The 20,229-nt window shown below is 34.2% G+C and overlaps 2 protein-coding genes across 2 annotated transcripts; both read left to right on the top strand.

Moving 5' to 3' along the window:
• The first annotated feature begins 16,943 nt into the window (after positions 1–16,943).
• LOC133850289 (myb-like protein D) lies at positions 16,944–18,506 on the top strand. The gene is made up of 3 exons (XM_062286339.1): positions 16,944–17,988; positions 18,047–18,190; positions 18,247–18,506. Exons 1-3 carry the CDS (start codon positions 17,247–17,249, stop codon positions 18,351–18,353), a joined length of 993 nt encoding a protein of 330 aa, XP_062142323.1. The 5' UTR covers positions 16,944–17,246; the 3' UTR covers positions 18,354–18,506.
• On the top strand, positions 18,436–19,160 carry LOC133848072 (uncharacterized). The gene is made up of 5 exons (XM_062283453.1): positions 18,436–18,487; positions 18,551–18,616; positions 18,675–18,809; positions 18,869–18,943; positions 18,997–19,160. Exons 1-5 carry the CDS (start codon positions 18,436–18,438, stop codon positions 19,143–19,145), a joined length of 477 nt encoding a protein of 158 aa, XP_062139437.1. The 3' UTR covers positions 19,146–19,160.
• The last annotated feature ends 1,069 nt before the right edge of the window (positions 19,161–20,229 follow it).

The following is a 20,229-nucleotide window of genomic DNA, read 5'->3' as shown; positions in this document are numbered from 1 at the left end:
CTAATTTTGTATAACAGTTTACTATTACATTCTGCTCCTTCTGCCTGTCACATACATTTCATGGAGCCACAAAGTTATAATACCCTTCTACCCTATTAGTAGCAGGTATAAAAATATTTCAAAACTTTGTTACTTTTGTGTGGCCCTTTTTTAATGGGCCACTTCAATTGAAATTTGAGTATAGATGTTGCCAGTTTCTCAGTCTCTTTCTCAAATCTCAAGTGACAAGATGCGCTCAATGTATTTTTTTTTATTTTTTATATTTTCGTTTTCAATACTATCTGCTTATCGGTTCTGGAAGCGTCATGTGTTGATAACCTTCACGGGTTTTTCATTTTTTTTTTTTGTTCTTAAAAATCGAAATTGAAATTACTTTTATTTAGTGCTGTAAGAAATCGAAGCTGGAATCTGTAGTTTTCAACCCTGAGTGACATTGTTCCCACAATTTGCAAAATGTGTTGAGAGTCTTTCAGATTAAAGAGGGATGAGTTCGAGCGAGGGAGGGAGAGAGGGTCGTATAGAAAGTACTACAATTGATTGATATTCGAGCTGGCCGCTTGGGCGCTTCTACTACTCGTATTTACCAAAGTGATAACGTGGCCCAGATTATGTTGTGATCCGATCACCGTTGCTTGTGCTGCTGCTGCTGCTGCTTCTCAATGATTGTGGGTTCAACGGCGTTGCATCATTTTTCACATCACGTGCCGCACGCGACCAAAACGCAAACGCCAGCAAATTGTGACATTTTGCAACATGCGTCGCGGCCTCTTAAATTTCAACAATTGTCGCATCGAGTGGCAATCTCCCCTTGTCCTTTCTGCCCTTTGTCAGCGGGAGTTTAGAGTCTAGACTCTCTCTCTATATAGAGGCAACTAATCGTAATATGTTCTCGCTCTTTGGCGGCGTTTCAAAGCAGCTGCCGCATTTGGCAGCCAACAGAAATACTTTTGTCCGCGTCTTGTCTGCGGCTGCCACACTCATAATTCTCCATCTCCAACTGCACCACAAACAAGCAACATACTAAAGAAGTATTCTTCGTTTCTCTCATTTCTTTTTTGGCAACTACTCTACGCTGTCTATGCGGCAATAAATGAAATTAAAATTTCAAATTAGCTTGTTGCAGTTGCAAATAGACAAAGAAAAGTGAGAGGAGAGCAAACAAATTATGAATACGACTATGAGATGCCCTAATATTAAGCAATTCAACTGCAGAATATAGATGAGGGTCTCTATATGCGTTAAAAGTTTTGATAAAGAGAAAGTTCTTCCTCTCTCTCTCTCTCTCTCTCTTTATTATCTCATATAAGAAGTAGTAAAGCTACATCTGTGTTAGCTCGACTCTTAAATGCCCACGAACTATTTTTAATGAAAGCAAAACAGTGCGGTATTATTCTTAAAATATAATATAACACATTAAATTACCGCAAAAATAATAATATATATGATATTATAATGTATAAAAACAAAGTGGTATTACTCTTATAATATACTACACTAACTTACCACAATCACACTAAATGTTGTATTTGGTATATTTACATAGTACTGCATTCAAAATATACCACAGGGTGCAAAATATTCCAGATTGTTAGCCAAATCAACGAAGTAGGCATTTTTTGCCATACAAAAGTATTTCTTAAATAACTTTGACAAGTTTTTCTGATTACATCCAAATCAGGAATCCTTCTGCTTGTAAGCACAAAGTTATAAAACCATTCTACATATGAAAAATATGTCAAAATTATGATGAATTTTAAGCAAATATTTGCTATTTATACATTAAGCAATTTGCATATGTGATTTAAGAATTTTCTAAATAATTGAAATTTTGCAAATTGTTGATAGCAGTTGAATCCGGTTGAGAACTTTTATTAATTTTAATGTACATACATTTCTTTGTTTATTATTTTTTTATAGCTCTATATTTTTATAACTTCAGGCTTTCTAGGTAAATTTAATAAATATATTCATACAATTGAAGCTGATGTATATAAAAATAAAAATGTGAATAATCCAACAACCCTGAAGTCCGCACACCGCAGCTCAACAACCCTCCCCCTCTTCCCACCCCTCTCTCTCTCACTCTCTGTGCAGTTGAACTAAATTTCTTGCGAGGCGGCAATCAGTGACCATTGAACGCGTTCCATTGCCGGATTTATGCGTCATTATTTTGTTTAATCTCTGGTAGCGTTGACCCATGTGAAATAGGGGCAACCCACACGCAATTCTTTTTTTGTTTTCCCGAATTTGAGAGTGCGTTCAAGTGCGACAACAACTTCAAAATTGCTAATGGAAAACTGCGAAAAACTCGAATAACTTCGAGTGGGGTGGAAAAGCAAGGTATGCAATGCGAATTGCTCACATTAGCCGGATGTTCGTTATGGTGGTGACCAGCTGCTCTTCTCAAAAATTTGCAAACAATTCGACTTGAATTTGTAAATCGTATTTCGAATTTTGAGTTGTGTATTCGACTATGCGATGAAGACATTGACAACTTGATTGGCAAACACATAAAGTAAAACATCACAGATACCATACATAGTTGTTGCGGCGACCACGCCCACATACGCACTAAACGCCCACCGAGAGTGTGTGTACAAATCACTCAACAAGTTGGCGGCAGCGGAGCATAAATGTCTCGCAGTGAAACTGCATTTTAATTGTCCAACAACAAAGCGAGGCGCTTCGGCAAATGATGCGTCGTTGCCAGCGGGCAAATAACACACTTAAAAGCGCAGTTAAAGGGGGTATAATAGACAAGCAGATACCTTGCATTTAAGCTTAAAGTTGAGTAGAAGTTTGAGCTTAACAAAGTGAAGCTCATAATCATAAATAGTAAAAATACAAAAATAATACAACAATTAAGAAATTTATTTTTCGATTTGTTATAATAAATACTGCAGCTAATAATTAGGAATTTCACAAATTACAAAAATAATACTAAATAATACGAAATATAATTTCAGTTGAAATGAAAATTATAAAATATTAATCACAGTGAGTTAGTTTTAGAGTTAACAAAATAAATTACTTACTTACCCAGTAACATCTCTCTCTAGTTGATCGACTAGACCTGCAACAAAAAATTAATATACTAATTAAATTATATATAAAATAAGAAATACTTTTAAGGAAATTACAAAACAATAATGGATTTAAAGTTTAATTATAATATTATTTATATAAATTGATAATATTCACGAATTTTGAGCAACTTAAATTTATTTATTTTGTATTATAATAACGAATATAATTTCTTAACGCAATGAAATGAGACACAGCGACTAAAGCCTTAAAGCTAAGAACTTTGTTTTAATAAAAATGATTACAAATTGAAAAATTTGAAATGAATTTTTATCTGTTTCATTATTTGTGGTCACAGTTATTAACACTTTAATTTTAAAAGAATTTAAGTTCTTATAAAAAAACGCTAGCAAATTATCATTCAAATAACTTTGATTGATTTGTGTAAGAAATTTAATATTTCTATTTATAACTAATAAGAATTAAATGCAATTTAAGTAAGAAATTTAAGAAATTTGTTATTTTAATTTACAACTAATAAGTATTAAATGTAATTTAAATGAGAAATTTAATATTTTAAGTTACAACTAATAAGAATTAAATGAAATTTAAATACCAAATGCGATTGCAAGTTTTTCTTTTCCATTCTAAACAATTAGAATGGGGCACCGAGAATTTCATATAATGAATGCTAGTGTAAGAAACTTTCCAACTTTTACTACTAAAAATATTTACAGGGTATGAAAGCGGGACTTGGTGCGGCAAGGTCGTAAAACAGCGGCATAGGCCAAAAAGGTTTAGGGTCTTTTCGAAAAATTATGAGGTAAACCAAACAAAAACTTGGAACTTGTCATAGAGTTCATTCGCATAGATCTCCAGCCGCTGCTGTCCAGCAGTTGCCCCCATGTGTTCCGGGAAGAGGAAGATGAAATGGCAACGGGAAATGAGTTTGGGTACGGGTAAGGCTTATGCTTATGGTTATGGGCTTGGGATCGAGAGTTGGATTGGGAATGGGAATGAGTATGAGTATGTGCCGCGTGCCGCATGCCGCGTATAACACGTGTGCCATAAATTTTATAGCATGTTGTAGCTTGTTGCATGTTCCTCTTTCCTGACTTTCTTCTGAAGACGTCCAGTGCGGTCAAAGGTCGTTGCATCATAAAGCCCGCTGACATTAACGACAGTCGCTGTTTAAGCAAAAGATTCAAACTATATTGAAGATGTTCTTGTATTCTCGTTTGTTTTTGTAGTCTTTGGATTATTTGTCGCCAACATACATATTTTGTGTCGCCCCCACAAACTTGCAATTACGTTGTTTATTCTAGATGACAAGAGCCAAATGGGAAATGCATACAAACATAGCACTAAGTACTCGCACTCCCATTCATATTTGTGCTGGCACAAAAACCAAGTCACCAGCCAAGTCTGGAATTCATACAACAAACAACATCATCGCAATCATCATCATCATCAGCATCATCATCATCATCATCATCATCAGCATCAGCATCAGCAGTAGCAAAACCTGATGATGATTTTGTCCTTTGTCAGCGCATGCAAACATGTAGACATGCTTGAAAAATGGTACGAATCAAACGGCAAATAATGCAGACAACGACAATGCCAAACAATAACACAAGTCCAATGTAAATACGTGTAGAAGCAGAAGCAGAAGCAGAAGCTATCAACTATTGCCGCATAACGTTCAATTGATACCCTCTCTCTCTCTTAGCAAATATTTACCCTTTATGATATGTTCGAACACATAATTAAGTGTGGTAATATAATCTTTGTGTAACTTACAAAAGTCAAACGAAAACTAACAAATATAAACAAAAATAAAAAAAGTGTAACTGAACTATGTGCGAATGAGGTAATTTATGATATAAAAAAATAGTGTCCAGTGAAAAAAAATACAAAATAAATTTAAAGATATATTTTTATTTGAAGAACATATCTTTTTTTTCCTTTCCTTTTGCTTTCTTATATTTCTTTTATTTCCTTTAATTTTATTTTCTTTTCATCTATTTTTTATTGTACTTTACTTTTATTTTTTAAAATATTGTTAGCAATGTCTTTCACAACATCTTCTGCTGTGAAAAACCACACGAAATGTAAAATAGTATACATAAAACGCAGAAAAATTTAAATCTATCTGAATAAAGTACTAACACGTGAGAACAGGTAGATTGAAAAATCTAAATTCACGATTTTTTCAATCGCAAAAAACTTAAGATAAGATTTTTAGAATAAAAAAAATCTTGAAACAAGATTTTTGTGCTGAATTTTTTTATATTTAATATTGAAAAGCATTTTAATTAAAATCTTAATTTAAGAACGGCTTACTCTAGATTGAAAAGTAGATTGCATTTCTTAAATTAAGATTTCTTCGATCTTAAATAAAATAATTTTATTCTTGTTATTTAAAATGTTGGAATTCCCTTCTCTTAATGTTAGAACCTAATTTCTTGTGTTGTTATAAATATTTTTTCACAAATAAAAAGTGTTGGGGTTTAATAACGTGCAATTTAATTGATCAATTCTTTTCCATAAGGAAATTTTTATAAAATGTATTTTAATATTTGAACAACCGAACGAACTTATTGCAATGACGTCAAAGCGTTTGCAGTCTCTTGTGCTAGTTTCTTGTCCTTTTTTTATGCTCTGTTAGTTGTAAAATGAAGAAATAATTTGAACACATACAGGGACACACAGACACACACACAAATAGACAAATTTTTGCAGTCGTGGTGTCAACACAATGGCCCCAAATTATTTAATACTTTTGCAAGTTGTGTCTACAATCTGTAGCTGTATCTTTGCATCTGTATCTGTAGCTGTCGCCGCTTTGACTGTGGTCCACATTCTTTTTTCTTTGCTTTCTATGTTAGCCATTGCAATTGCAAAAATTGTAAAATTTTCTGTCTGTCTGTCTGTCTGTTGTGTTGAATAAGTAGAGGATGGTAGTCCAAATACTTGTTATACTCAGTGTCGTAAGGATTGCTGTCTCCATCCCCAATTCCTGCTGGCTTTTGGGTTTATTTTTTTATTCTGTTGCGAGTGCAATCTGCAATTGCTTTTAGTTTGAATTTCATATTTAATGAAGCTGCATTTCTATTGTTGTGGTCCGAAAAATTTGACATCAAATTGATTGTGTGCGACTTGGTTTTTTGCCTATGCAACAAATGAGAAAGTTAAGCTTTTACAGAGAATCCGAATTTCAAATGCTCTTTCAATTGTTTCACAGTAAGTAGTTAAATTGTTTAAGTTCTTTTGTTAGAGCAGCAAATTGTCGCTTAGCACTTGCATTTGTGATCTTCTCCTTATTCATATTTTCCATCTCAATTATGAGCTCGTATTGCAAGCCTTTTTGAAATTGGAATATTTATCTCATTCAGCTGGGAAAGTGCATTTTAATTAGAGAAAATGACCGAAAATGCACACAATGCATCGTCACACTTGCATATTAAACTGAGACTAGAAAATTAAGCCTAAAGCTAGCAATTTGTGCATTCAAAATGAAGCCAGGACAACCAATCTGCATTGTAGTTGTGATTGAAGCTGCTTGCTGGCAAGTCAAACTACTCGATTTTCGACTTCCCCTTTGTGTCCAGTGCAGTGCAGTTCAGTCACTTTAGAGGCGATTGCAAGTCAGCACATTCCTGGATCATTAACTCAACGTGCAACGGGCTGCACAATTCGCCTTTAACAAGCAATTAAATCGAAACAAAAAAGACTCAAAGCACTTTCCGAGGGTTGAGATTGTGCAGTTGAACAATGGCAATGCAGTTTGGGAAAAGCGCCGTGACATTGATTTATTCAACAATTACAACAAAACAAACGTAAATTTTATAATTATTGCGCATGTAAACACGCATTGTTGTTGAGAGGGATGCAAGACAGAGACAGAGACAGACACAGAGAGAGAGAGAGCAGATAAAGAGTGAGCGAGTTAATGCCTGGCAAAATGTCAAAGTGAAGTGACAGCTGCAACAAAAGCAGCATCGAGTTATTGTGCCACAAAGATACAACAAAAAAAAAAACCCCTGGCGCCGCGTCGTCTTTTGCTTGAAATAATTACTTTTTGAGAGCACGCAAACCCCCCCTCTCTAAGCAACACCCCTTGGCAATAACTGACGCCCCTGCTCCTCCTCCTCCTCTTGCTACTCCTTCATCTCATTCCTTCTCACCCGCTCGCATATGTCGCCGTTGCGATTTTAATTTTGAAATTTATGCTAACAGCAGTTTGAGAAACTGCAAAGGAATAGCACAGCAGCAAAATGTCAGTTACATTCAATATACGACAAGCAGTTTGAGATGGCTCAAAAGCTAAATACCCTGGGTTACCAACAAAGCAAAAAAGTAATATTTTCATCGAGTTCAAAAGTAGGTAAACTAATAACAAAATATTTATAGTGTTTAAGATTTTCAATAGTTTGTAACACCTTAGTATTTAAGACAAACTTCTTCACAACTATACCAAAATATGAAAAATCACGCAACATAACATAACATAGATTAATTATACAAGCTTTATAATAAATGAGTTAAAGAAAAAGTACTAAGAAATAATTATTTTTTGTTATAATTTTGCTAGTTTCCTTAAACTCCTAAAATTTACTTCTATAAATATTGTAGTAACTTCTGTTACATTTTAAACAATCATGTTTATTGCTGGATAATTTTGAAAAGATACAAAAAATTATCATTATAAATTCATATCTATTCTTAAAGAGAAACTCACAATTTGTAGAAACTACTTACAAATTTTGAACAAGAATTTTTTTTCCTAAATAATTTTCCAAATAAAACAAAACAAATTAAAAACCATTTAATTCTATATTTCAAATGAAAATTAAATATCATAAAAATTTTATCTAAAAAATATCAAAATAAGAATCTTTTTTTTAAATATAAATTATGTACAATTTGTAGAAATTTCTATTGCATATGTGACAATAATGATTTAGGATACATAACTTTTAAATATAAAAAAAATGTTGAATAATCATAGATTTAAAATTCTCCAAGTAAAAACAAAAATGTTTATGCAAAACAAAGTCGCATTCTAAAACGTAAAAAGCCTAGGCTTGTATGATTTATTCGACTATTTGAGCATCTTGCACCAAACAAATACTCCTTTAGCTCAGTTGTTTGCTTAAAGGGTACAATAAAAAAAATGAAACTCAGAAAGAAATGCAGTCAGCAGGTTGCCAAGGGGTTGCCAACGGGCAGCTGCAGGTTGACTGCGAGATGTGAGAGATTTGCCATGTGTAAAATGTAGAGGGCGAGATGGCAAATAAGAAGATATGGGGAGGGGGAAGACGGGGCAGTTGGGGGTTAGTTGGCAAAGCAAATGAGGCAACCGTATGACATTATTTGTGCAGCACTTTTTGCGTTTTTACCCCCTTTGTGCCGAGTGGCTTCATCAATGGACACATTGCCACAAATGGCAACAACGACATCGGCAACGGCATCGTCATCGTCATCGTCATCGGCTGCGACTGCGGCGTCCTGTTCATCAGCCTCATCAACGCAAAGTAAATATTTGCATAATCTGCAGCTGTGTGTGTGCGTGTCTCTCTTTCACTCAATGTCTATCTGTGTCCGTGTGTAATTTGTGGGTGGCAATGGGCGACAGCAGCACTTGGCATGTTTACTTTACAAAATGCAATAACAGCAGCAGCAGTAGCAGCAATAGCGACAGCAACAGGAGACTAACAGCAACAGACCATAAAAGAGTGTCTGAGAGATTCGAGGAGGGAAGAAGGGGGGCGGAGAACGGAACTCTCTGAAAGATGCGAAACAAAACAATATTCGGGTTACCCACACAAATTAATTGAAAACTCATTCGAAAAACCATTGAACAACAGTCCAACAATACATTCAATAATTACTTATGAAACCAAGATTTTCAAATACAACACGAAAAACACAAAAAAAAAAAACAAATCCAAGACGAGGGAACAAACTCATCAAACTCGAACACTCATCGCATGGAACTTGAGGCTATGACAGCCTAATCCTTTGAGCACCTTTGCGTACAACAAAAGTACAAATAAACAATGATGAAATGTGCGTTGAGCGATGCGATGAATCATCTGCAGAAGTTACCTGGAAGTGAGTGAAGTGCAGACCCATAAAATTATATTTTAAATACCCTAACTTGCAGTTAAAATGAATTCATAAATGCGTAATATTAAAGAGAAAGTAAAAAAAGGAATGTTAAAAAAAAGAAATAGTGAAAAACCTAATTTAAATTTGAATTTAGTTGTATTGTATTTATAGCAAAATTATTTTATTAACCGCAAATGCTAAATAGCTTTAGTACAAAACTTTCTGCCAATGTCAATCTGTTTAATCAATTCGACAATCTCTCTTAGCAAGTGTAGCGAGTGAAACCCAAAGAGTTGTTGTTAACATCATCAGGCGCTTCCTGTGAGTCTTCAGTCTTTTGTATTTCAGATTTCGATTGAGAGTGTGCCTTCGTGTGCTCTTCAGTTATCGCTCAGTTCCATTGGCTTCGCATTTATCAAATGCAGTTCACAGCTGTCCCAAAAGAAACCCTTCAGGGATGGAGGAGTCACAACATCGTCAACAGATATGATAAACCATATCCATAGCTAAGTGTCTTTCACTGTCTCCAAGTATGTGCGTGTGCTTGCGTGTGGCCACGCCCAAAAATGAGAAAGAGAGGCGATGAGTAAGTGAAATTGAAACTCGAATTGTGGCACTTCAGATTCGTCACATGTCATTTGGACTTATGTAAATAGCATTTTTGCCGAAGGGTGTCCAAGTGAAATTGATAGTTTGTGAATGCCATCGACACGCTGCTGCTGCTGTTGCTGCTGCTAATTAAAACAGATGATCGATGGACTTATAGAGGCTATAAAAAAGAAGCATAAATAATAGTAACAAACAACCCTTGAGAACTAGAGGCAAGAGGGATGCAGCGGGCGTTGGGTTTGACTCGTGTTGCACTAAAGCCAGCTTAGCCACACTTCCATCTTTAAGCCAAGCTCAATCTCCAGAAACTGGTTCATAAAATACTAAAAAAAAAGAACAGAGAGAAAAACAAACGCAAATCTTTTGTGACAACATAAATAGAAACATGATTTAAGATCGATCCGCGGCATATTTACAGCTGGGATTACAACCCGTCGCACAGCACGATATACGTTTGAATCAAAACGAAACGAAACGAAGCGAAATGAAATGAGATGAGTGAGGAGGATGTGAAGAGTCCTCTCTCCGGGTGGTTCAGTTCATCAACGCAACTCTCGGGGTTCGAAATGTTGATTAGCCTTCTGCGCAACGGAAATGGGCTGGCATATCCCATTTGTACTTGGGTTTCTTTTTTTTTGTTCCTCCTTTTTTTGTGCATCTATTTTTTTTTAGTATGTTATGTGCTGCTGCCATAAATTATAGCTAAACTTGGTGAGGACCTTTTGTTGACTGCCATGTAATTTGGTTTGGCACGGCGGTGCCAAAAAGGTGCAAAAGGCGCGGGGATCGTTCAAATAATCAAAAAATAACAAACTGCGAAGGATAATTGCAACGCTGCGAGTTGTGTAAATTGTGTTTAGCTAAACAATAGAAATTGGAACACTTTCGAAAACGAAGGAACATTGTGTTTAGTATGAGTTTTGGTGACCTCTGCTATGCTTTGGTCGCATTATGAACTGAATTCGCTTTGGCTTCAAATATCGAAAAATTAAAAAGTATTAACAATCGAAATGAAGTTTATGAAATATGAAGTTAAACATGTAAGAAAGCTACAGCCGAGAGTGTTATGTGTGTGGTATTATTCCCAAAATACACCAAATAAATCTACCCCAAAATACTAAAATTATACCAAATACGATTTTTAGTATATTAATATATTACTACATTCACACTCTAAAATTTTATAAAAAATACTACATTCACACTCTAAAATTTTATAAAAAAATACCAGATTTCCAGACAAAGCTACTAAGACCCCCAAAAACTACTAAACCTTTCTTCCCATACAACAGCATTTCTTAAATTATTTATGCAAGTTTGTCTGATACAATTTTATTTGGCAAGATTTACTTAAAATTAATCATTAAATATTTTATTTAGGTAAGGAAGTATTCAATTTGGAAGCAAAGCCATTTTAGTCTTTTACTATTAAAAATTTTTAAATAACTTCATCTTCAAAATGGTATTTTCATTTGTAATTTTATTTTATAAATTTCCATATTATTTACCTTTTGAAATTAATATTAATATTATACTTTTAAATACATGCCTGCCTAAGTCGCATTAAAAATCTAAAATCTCGTAAATCTAATTTGGTAACAACATTGCCCCCAAAATGTAAAAGCTTTTGTTAGCAATTTTATTGTCATGTTCAATTGAAAACTAACACGAAAATCAAAGCAAAATGAGAAATCTACGACAAGTCTTGTTAAACTTAACCCGATGCCAAGCTTTTCGAGTAGTTTTAATGCTATTTTGTTTTCATTAACAATGTCAATGCGTGGCAACAATTTGGACGCGAAACTCGTAAATTTGAGTGCACAAACAGCTGGAAATGCAGTTGAAGTTGCATTTGGAGTTGCTGTTCGACTTTTCTATTCCCCCATTAACTGCAGAGGGTTGTGTCAAAGGAGCGTTACATTTTGGAGGGGAAGTTTACATCGAAGGCGACACAAATATGAATTATGTAAATACGGCAGAGAGAGAGGGAGAGTGGGACTATAAAATTAGCACGAAGTTCGCCCTAAACTAATTGCATTAATATGTCAACATGCTGCGCTGTCTCTCAGTAAATGTGAATGTAAATGTGAATATGAATATGAGTGCGCGAGTGTGCGTGTGAGTGCTGGTTGAGTGCATGGCGCACTACTTAAGATTACACAACGGCCAACAGCAATTTCGAAAAGTACTTAAAGTTTATTTATTTTGCGTCTGCTCGACACGCAAACATTAAAAGCAACAACAACGATGACGACGACGACGAAAAGAAGAAAGAAGAAAATTGATGAAACGCAGAAAGTTAGAGCCGGGGGAAGGGCGCTTAAAGAGGCCGCAAATTAATTCAGTTGCCACCCACTTGGCAAAATGTTGTCGAGTCCAAATATTTTCTTTTCGATTTCAAATTTCAAATTTTTGTATTTATACCCGCTACCCATAGGGTAGAAGGGTATTATAACTTTGTGCCGGCAGGAAATGTATGTAACAGGTAGAAGGAGGCATCTCCGACCCTATAAAGTATATATATTCTTGATCAGCGTCAACAGCCGAGACGATATAGCCATGTCCGTCTGTCCGTCTGTCCGTCCGTCCGTCTGTCCGTCTGTCCGTCTGTCCGTATGAACACCTAGATCTCAGAGACTATAAGAGATAGAGCTATAATTTTTTTTCGACAGCATTTGTTATGTTTGCACGCAGATCAAGTTTGTTTCAAATTTTTGCCACGCCCACTTCCGCCCCTGCAAATCAAAAAAATCGAATAACAAGCGTAATTTTAAAGCTAGAGTTACGAATTTTGGTATATACAGTAATAGCTATAGTAGTTATGATCCCTGAAAATTTGGTTTCAATCGGAAAAAAATTGTGGAAGTAATTAAAGAAATACTTTTGTATGGGCAAAAACGCCTACTTACTATGGGTCTGAGTTGCTTTGGCCGACAATCTGGTATATTGTGCCGTCTATGGTATATTTTGAATGCGGTACTATATCGATATACCACATATACCATTTGGTATATTTTTAGTATTTTTGCAGTATATTTGGTATATTTTGAGAATAATACCGCAAAATATATTGCTTTTATTCAAAATGGGTAGCGGGTATCTCACAGTCGAGTACACTCGACTGTAGCTTTCTTACTTGTTTTTTTTCCTTTTCGTGTTTGTTTTAAGTGTGCAGAGCGCGCCCCCTTTTGGTATTTATGATTTATGCTATGGGCGATCACCCAAATAGCAAGCACATTAGCAAACACACAGCAGCCTTTGAAGTGCCTTCCGTTGCGTTCGTCTCAAGATAAATGAAGTGATAATTTGGCAAAATATTAAAACAACAATTAAAAATGCATTCGAGTGTCAATTGCAAATGCCTTTTTTTAAGTCAGTCCAACTCTTGGCTTTTTTTTTTTGATACCCTGCAAATATGCTTGTGACTAAAGGGTGTAATAAACCAACATCTAATATTAATACTAAGAAAAAAATATCTTAAAATACTGAAAAAATACCAACCCTTCACATATATACTAGTTTGAGACTGGAAAATATACCAAAAAGTTTTTAAAAATAAAAACTTTTTTTTCTTTCTATGCTTAGCGTATTAAAAATTCAAATATTATATAAATATATATTTTAGAAATAATCGTGTGAATGCAAATCTATTAAAAAATGTTCACGAAATAAATTGTCTGTCTGAAAACAGGGTATCAGCACGTTTAGCAGTCTAAACTTTTTGATTATTTTATATTTTCGGCTGGTGTCTCTGACACATAAAACAACATAAGCATGAAAAATGAAATTTATGCGTTTTGTTGAAAGGGTTAATGGGGCGTATGCGTTACGCGTTTCGTTGCGCTGCATTTTTAGTTGCGCAATCGATCATGATTTTTATGTAATTCTAACTTCGGATGCATTTAATCGAGAACAATTATTTATCGACAAGTTTGAAAAACAAACGAGGACAGTTTGACGAGAAACGAATAGAAACTTTGTAATGAATTAACAACAACTTTAACTAATTGTTTATTTATCCAAATGTAACAAGTACTATGTTAAATAATTTATCTGCTGGGAATCTAGTACTTTTTTCTTGTTAATTTATAACACATTTCTTCACAAGATTCAAAAGAATTATTGCTGAACCAGGCTGCAGTTTGAACTTTAACACTCTATCTGGAAGTAAATTTGTAACTTAATAAATCAGATAAGTTTACAAATTCTGTCTGCAAATCGAAATGAAAATAAACGATCTTTAGCGGCTGCCCACAATGAGGAAACTGAGCAAACTGGGCGCTGAAAGTTAATAATACAAATTGTAGAGGGAGCAACAATAAGCAAAGTGCATAAATAGGCTGGCATCGAAAAATTTGCCTAATTAAAGTTAATATTGACAAATGATGCGTTTGGACAGTGTCAAGATGATGTCGCGTCGGGTTTCCGCGTATGTTACCCCAAAAAAAACTAAAACTGATGCTCAAACTGAAACTGAAACTGAAACTGAAATTCAGTGTTGACAGATCTGTGTGGAGATCCGTCTGCCGCATGTGTCGTTGTTGCCGCCTCCGCTGCCGCTGCCGCTGTTGTTGTAGCTGCCACAGCGTCTGTAAATGATGCATGTTTAATTGCCGTCGCATAAATTAAATTTCGGCTGAGCGTGCTGTATCTCGGTGTGTGTGTGTGTGTTCGTGTGTATGAGTGTGTGCTCATTTGCATGCACACATTGGGACCACACAGACATTGTTTTTGTTGTTGTCGCTGTTTTGATACCGATATGCCCAATAAGTCTGTCAATGCTAAAACCATCAATTGACTTGACAAGAACTTTGGCGTTTTTCGTTTGAAACAGTTTTTTTTTCTTTGGCTACAAAATCTGTTTTGAATTGAAAGTTTGTTGGTGGAAAAGTGTGAGATACAAAACGACAGATGAGCAGATACAATTTGATAAGCAAATAAACATTGGAAATAGTGTCAGATAAAATTTGATAGCTTCATAGAAAGTGGAACTTGTGTTTTCAATGAAGCAATCAATTCAATTCAGAGTATAGGGAAAATTGAAATTTATTAAAAAAATGCAGTGTAGCTAAAATGTAAAATTACAATTTTTAGTCCAAAGTCACAATAATAATATTGAATATCTAGAAAATACTTTGTATTGGGAAAATAAACTACATTCTTACTATGAGTCTTAGTTGCTTTGGCTGACAATCTGGTATATTTTGCACTCTACGGTATATTTCGAACGTACTACTATATCAATATATCAAATGTATCTTTCGGTATATTTTTACTATTTTTGTGGTATATTAATTTGGTTTTATTTAAAATAAATACCACACTGTTTTGTTTTTATTTATTGTAGTATTATATCAATATACCCAATATATCCTTTGGTGCATTTTTAGTATTTTTGATGTATATTATTTTGGTATATTCAAATTACTTTGACTGGACATGTTGTATATTTTACACTCTGTAGTATATTTTGAATGTATTACTTAACCGATATACCATATATAGTCATCGGTATACTTTAGTATTTTTGTGGTATATTAATTCGGTATATTTTAAGATACTTTGGCTGACCATCTGGTACATTCCGCACCCTGTGGTATATTTTGAATGTATTACATTTGAAATATTTTTAGTATTTTCACAGAATATTAATTTGGTATATTTAAACATTAATACCGCGCTGTTTTGCTTTTATTCACAATGTACAGCGTGTATCTTACACACGAGCCCACTTGACTGTAGCTTTCCTAATTGTTCGCAATAAATACATCGGTGTTTCTGGGCAAAGCTTTCTCTAAAAATATGTTTAATTAAAGCATTACAAGCAATAGAATGTCTCATTAGTCTGACAATGAGAATACCTTTAAGTCGACACAACTACATTCAAATTCATTTCAATCAGCGAATGCTAATAATAAAGAAATTTTGCAGCATCATGAGCGCAAACTTGAAGTCGGTATTCGTGTGAAATGCAGTTTACTTGTTGGACATGGTCAACCGATCGAAGCTCAGAAGTTTTGAGTGGGGGGAATGGAGACGATTGGGGTTTTTTTTGGGATTTGGCCAGAGCGAAAGCAAATCAGATGAGACAACTGGCGTGAACGGGAATGAGAGCATGCGAAAGCTCAAATGAATTGGTAATTTATTATGCGTTGTCATGGCGTGGGCTAATTAATGGGCCAACGGATCGGATCTGCGGTGCCATGTCAGCGCTTATCGGACGCGTCCGTTCATCGACAGCATTTCGCCAAATTAATGCAAATCATGCGACCAGCAAAAGATGCTACCGCTGACAATGATAATGACGATGATAGTGATGATGATGATGATGAAGTTGATGTTGATGCTGGCCATATCAATGCTTGCCTAATGAGTCAAGTAGCCGAAAAGGATTTTGTGGGTGCGTTGAGTCTCGAGTCTGGACACAAGTCTGGCTAATCCCAACATTCAGATAAATTGTACAAATAAAATTCTATACCACACGAAATGAATCACAGGCCAAACACGCAGACGGACGCCACAGCAACAGCAACAACAATAACATTGTTAATGTCGTCTTAGGCTTCAGACGGGGCGGCGATAAGACGAACGGCAGAGATGATTGTACATTTTGAAGCCATTTGCCATATGCTTTGCGGCTGCTCGTATCAATTATTCATGCAGTCATTCATTTATTCATACAAGGCGTGGCACATTCAAGGTGTCTGCTGCGCATTATTTGCTTAATTAATCATCCGACAATTGCGCTGATAGCCTAACCAAGATACAATTGTATTTACGACGAGTATGTGGCGATTAAAAGGAGATTTATCCAAAGGTTAATCACCAAGTATTGTCAGCGACTGCATTGTTGATATCAGTTTCAATATGATATGAAATTCAATATTTCTACATATTTTCACTGCCACTGAATGTGCACACAAAATTGCTCGACTGTGAGATACTCGTTACGGATTTTCAATATAAACATACTTTAAAAATATATTTGGTATATTATAATAACACTAAATTCCAAACATACCATAGATGATGATTTAGCAAATTGTCAATCAAAGCAACTAAGTCTGTATTTCTTAAAAAGTATTTATCTCTATTATAGTCTCTAAGATCTATGTGTTTAGACGGACGAACAGACTGATATGGTATCTACATCGTATCGCCTTCTACCCTATGAGTAAAGGGTATAAATATGTATTTAACTTATGTTGAACTACGCTGAATATTAATACAAATATTTCGACAAGTCACCAACTAACGCATATATATACAAAAATTAAATATAGACGGAAAGCGTATTATCATATTCTGGAAAACAAAAAAAAATTATATATATAAAAAAACCCAATCATACTATTTGGTTTACTAGACACTGATAACACTTGGTTGCTTACTTCACACAATTTTATTTCAACTCGACAACAAGCTATTCACAAAATTTAGTTGTTTTTGTTCTCAAGTGGCAAACGGATGTGCATTTTAGTTTCTTCTTAAAGAAAATGATTATAGAAAAGTATCTGAAGTTATTCGCTTTGTTTTTCATAATTGTGCCATGGACTGTGTGCTTACAATCAAATGATGGTGGAGATTTGTGGAAATTTATACAATCCACTAATTTCTCTGACAAGTATAAAAAAAAATTGATGAACGAAATGGAAGAGATTCCAAAATGGATTAAAACTGTTAGTGAAAACCCCAATTTGGAAGATCAATTAAAGCAATGTCGATCACAAATTGAATCATTTAAAGATAATGAACTTAGATTAAAACAAAATTATGAGATTATTACTATTCAAAGAGTTTCGATAGCAGATAAAACAAGTCTCCTGGAAATTCAAAAAAATGAAACCGTTAAAGCTTATCAACAAATAGACGATTACAGAGACCAACTAAGAGAAAAAGAACTTGAAATAAAGAAATTGCAAAGAGCTATATTATCTTACAATAATAATACCAATAACAACAACGTTCAAAGAAGTGATAAAGTATTAAAATTGGAGTCAACTATAACAATTTGCAAAGAAAGTGTCAATAATAAAGATGTTGAAATATCAAGGTTGAAGACAAGTATAGAATCTAAAATTTATACAATTAACAAGAATAATGCTGATATATCAAAGTTGGAATCAACCGTCAAAAATAATAATGAAATAATTGCAATGTTGGAGTCAACTATAAAATCTTACAACTCTACCATCAATAAGAATAATGCTGAAATATCAAAATTAAAGTCGGAGAAGAGTAAGCTTAGAGTATTATAGTTAATGCAATTCAAAAATAAAAGTACTTTACAAACTAGTTAATCCGAGAGCCACAACACCACAACCACGAATAACTTGCCCGTCTTACAATAACAAAAACAAATCACAGCAGGAAATCACACAGCTGAAATCAGAAGCGAATAAACAAACTAACGAAATTAAAGAGCTTAAAATTAAACTAAGTAAGATCAGTACAACAAAAACTAGAACGAGCTTCTTAACTTCACTTAATTTTCAGATAAATCCCTATCGAATAACACAAATTTAGCCAATTCAAGGGACGAAAACTTTAAAAAATATCAAAACGCTCAAAGAAGTATAGGTAAGAAGATCATTTCTAGATGACATTTTCCATATTATATCTTCTTTTAAAGAATCGTGTCAGGGGAATTTAGAATCACTAAAAAATGAGTCTATTAAAAACAATATGACAATTCAAGAGTTGATATTAAAAGCTGAAAATAATCAGAAATTGTTGGGTAGGTTATATTTGAAGCATATTAAATTCAAAGAAATGTTATTAGTTCTATGAACTTTGCTAGATCAATGCCAAAAGAACAATACGGACATTGTGGAACAAGAAAGGCAATCAATCCAACAGCAGCTAAGTACGACACACTAAATTATTAATATTAATGAACCCATAAAAAAAACCTTTTGTCTTAGATATATGTCAAAATGACTTGAAAATACAAAAAGCGGATTGCTCTAACAAGGATTCAACTATTAGGGAATGGCAGAAAAAGGCTGATGTTAATCAAAAGGTGGAACTGGAGAGAAATTCAGTAAAATCAGAGCTAGGTATGCAGCATTGAATTATTATTTTTAGTAAACCTGCCGGGAAATTCATTTTCTTTTAGAGAAATGCCAATTCAATTATACAAATTTTGCTGAAAACTTCACGAAATATCAAAAAGACCACCAAAGTTTATTAGGTGAGAAAATCACTTGGAAATTCAATTCTTTACTTAAATTCTGTCCCTTTAAGAAAAATGTCACAACGACTTGAAAAAATATATAGACTCTTGCTCTATGAAGGATTCAATTATTCGAGATTGGCAAAACAAAGCTGCAGATAATCAAAAGGCGGAAGAGGAGAGGAATTCACTACAAGAGGAGCTAAGTATGCAGCATTAAATAATGAATTTGAATAAATCAATCATAAAGGTTTTCTTAACGATTTAAGAAATATGAATTAAACAACACAAATTTATTCATGATAAGTTCTACACTCTTCTCAATTATAGATAGTTGTAACAGGAGATCAAACGCACTACAAACGAATCTGACTGATTCACAACACGAGTTGTCTAAATGTATTTCTTTAAAAGATGCAATTATGAAGAATCTCAATTCTAAGGAAGTCGAATTAAATGAATGTAAATCTCAATCAACGTCTTCCTCAAGAAGTCTTCCAACTTCTTGTAAAGGCTTGAACGCTGGCCTTCGAGAGATACAACTTTCAAATGGAAATCCTTTATATGTGCTATGCGATAATGATGGTTGGATTATCATACAGCGACGAATTAATGGACAACTAGATTTTAACAGAAGCTGGAACGAATACGTGAATGGATTTAAAGACACACAAGGGGAGCTTTTCATTGGATTGGAAAATCTGCATCTTCTTACCAAGTCATCAAGACATGAGTTATATATCTCAGTAACATTTGCATGGAATACCTTATGGGCAAAATATGATGACTTCAGAGTTGGAAATTCAGAATCTCTTTATAAATTGGAATCAATCGGAATCTATGAGGGCAACCTTTTTGATGGCTTACGTGCGAATGTCAATCACAAATTTTCAACATATGATAAAAATAATTCTTATTGTGCTGCAAATGGCATGGGCGGCTGGTGGTATCCAGCAAATTGTGGTTCTAGGTGAGTTTAATTTAACGTTACATTAATTTATATAATATAATCTAATCATCTTTTAGTAATCTAAACCAACGATACAATGACATAGTCTGGTATTACGGGTCTGGAACCTCTGCATTTATGAAGATTCGCCCATATTGATTTTTATAAATTTCAACTTACATAGTATTACACATTGAAAAGTTTAAATATATTCATTTGTTGTTTTCCAACTAGAATTTTCACACGTGTTCCAATTTGAGAAATATATTTTCGCTTACGCTAAATCAACCAATTTTTTTTTTTATTTTATAAAATACCTTATGTAACACGTAATTTATATCGCCTTCATAGATAA

Source organism: Drosophila sulfurigaster, chromosome 2L (genome assembly GCF_023558435.1).
Source record: "Drosophila sulfurigaster albostrigata strain 15112-1811.04 chromosome 2L, ASM2355843v2, whole genome shotgun sequence".
Classification (NCBI taxonomy): Eukaryota; Metazoa; Arthropoda; class Insecta; order Diptera; family Drosophilidae; genus Drosophila; species Drosophila sulfurigaster.
Note: the sequence above shows the minus strand (reverse complement) of the source record. Positions and strands in the feature narration are given on the sequence as shown.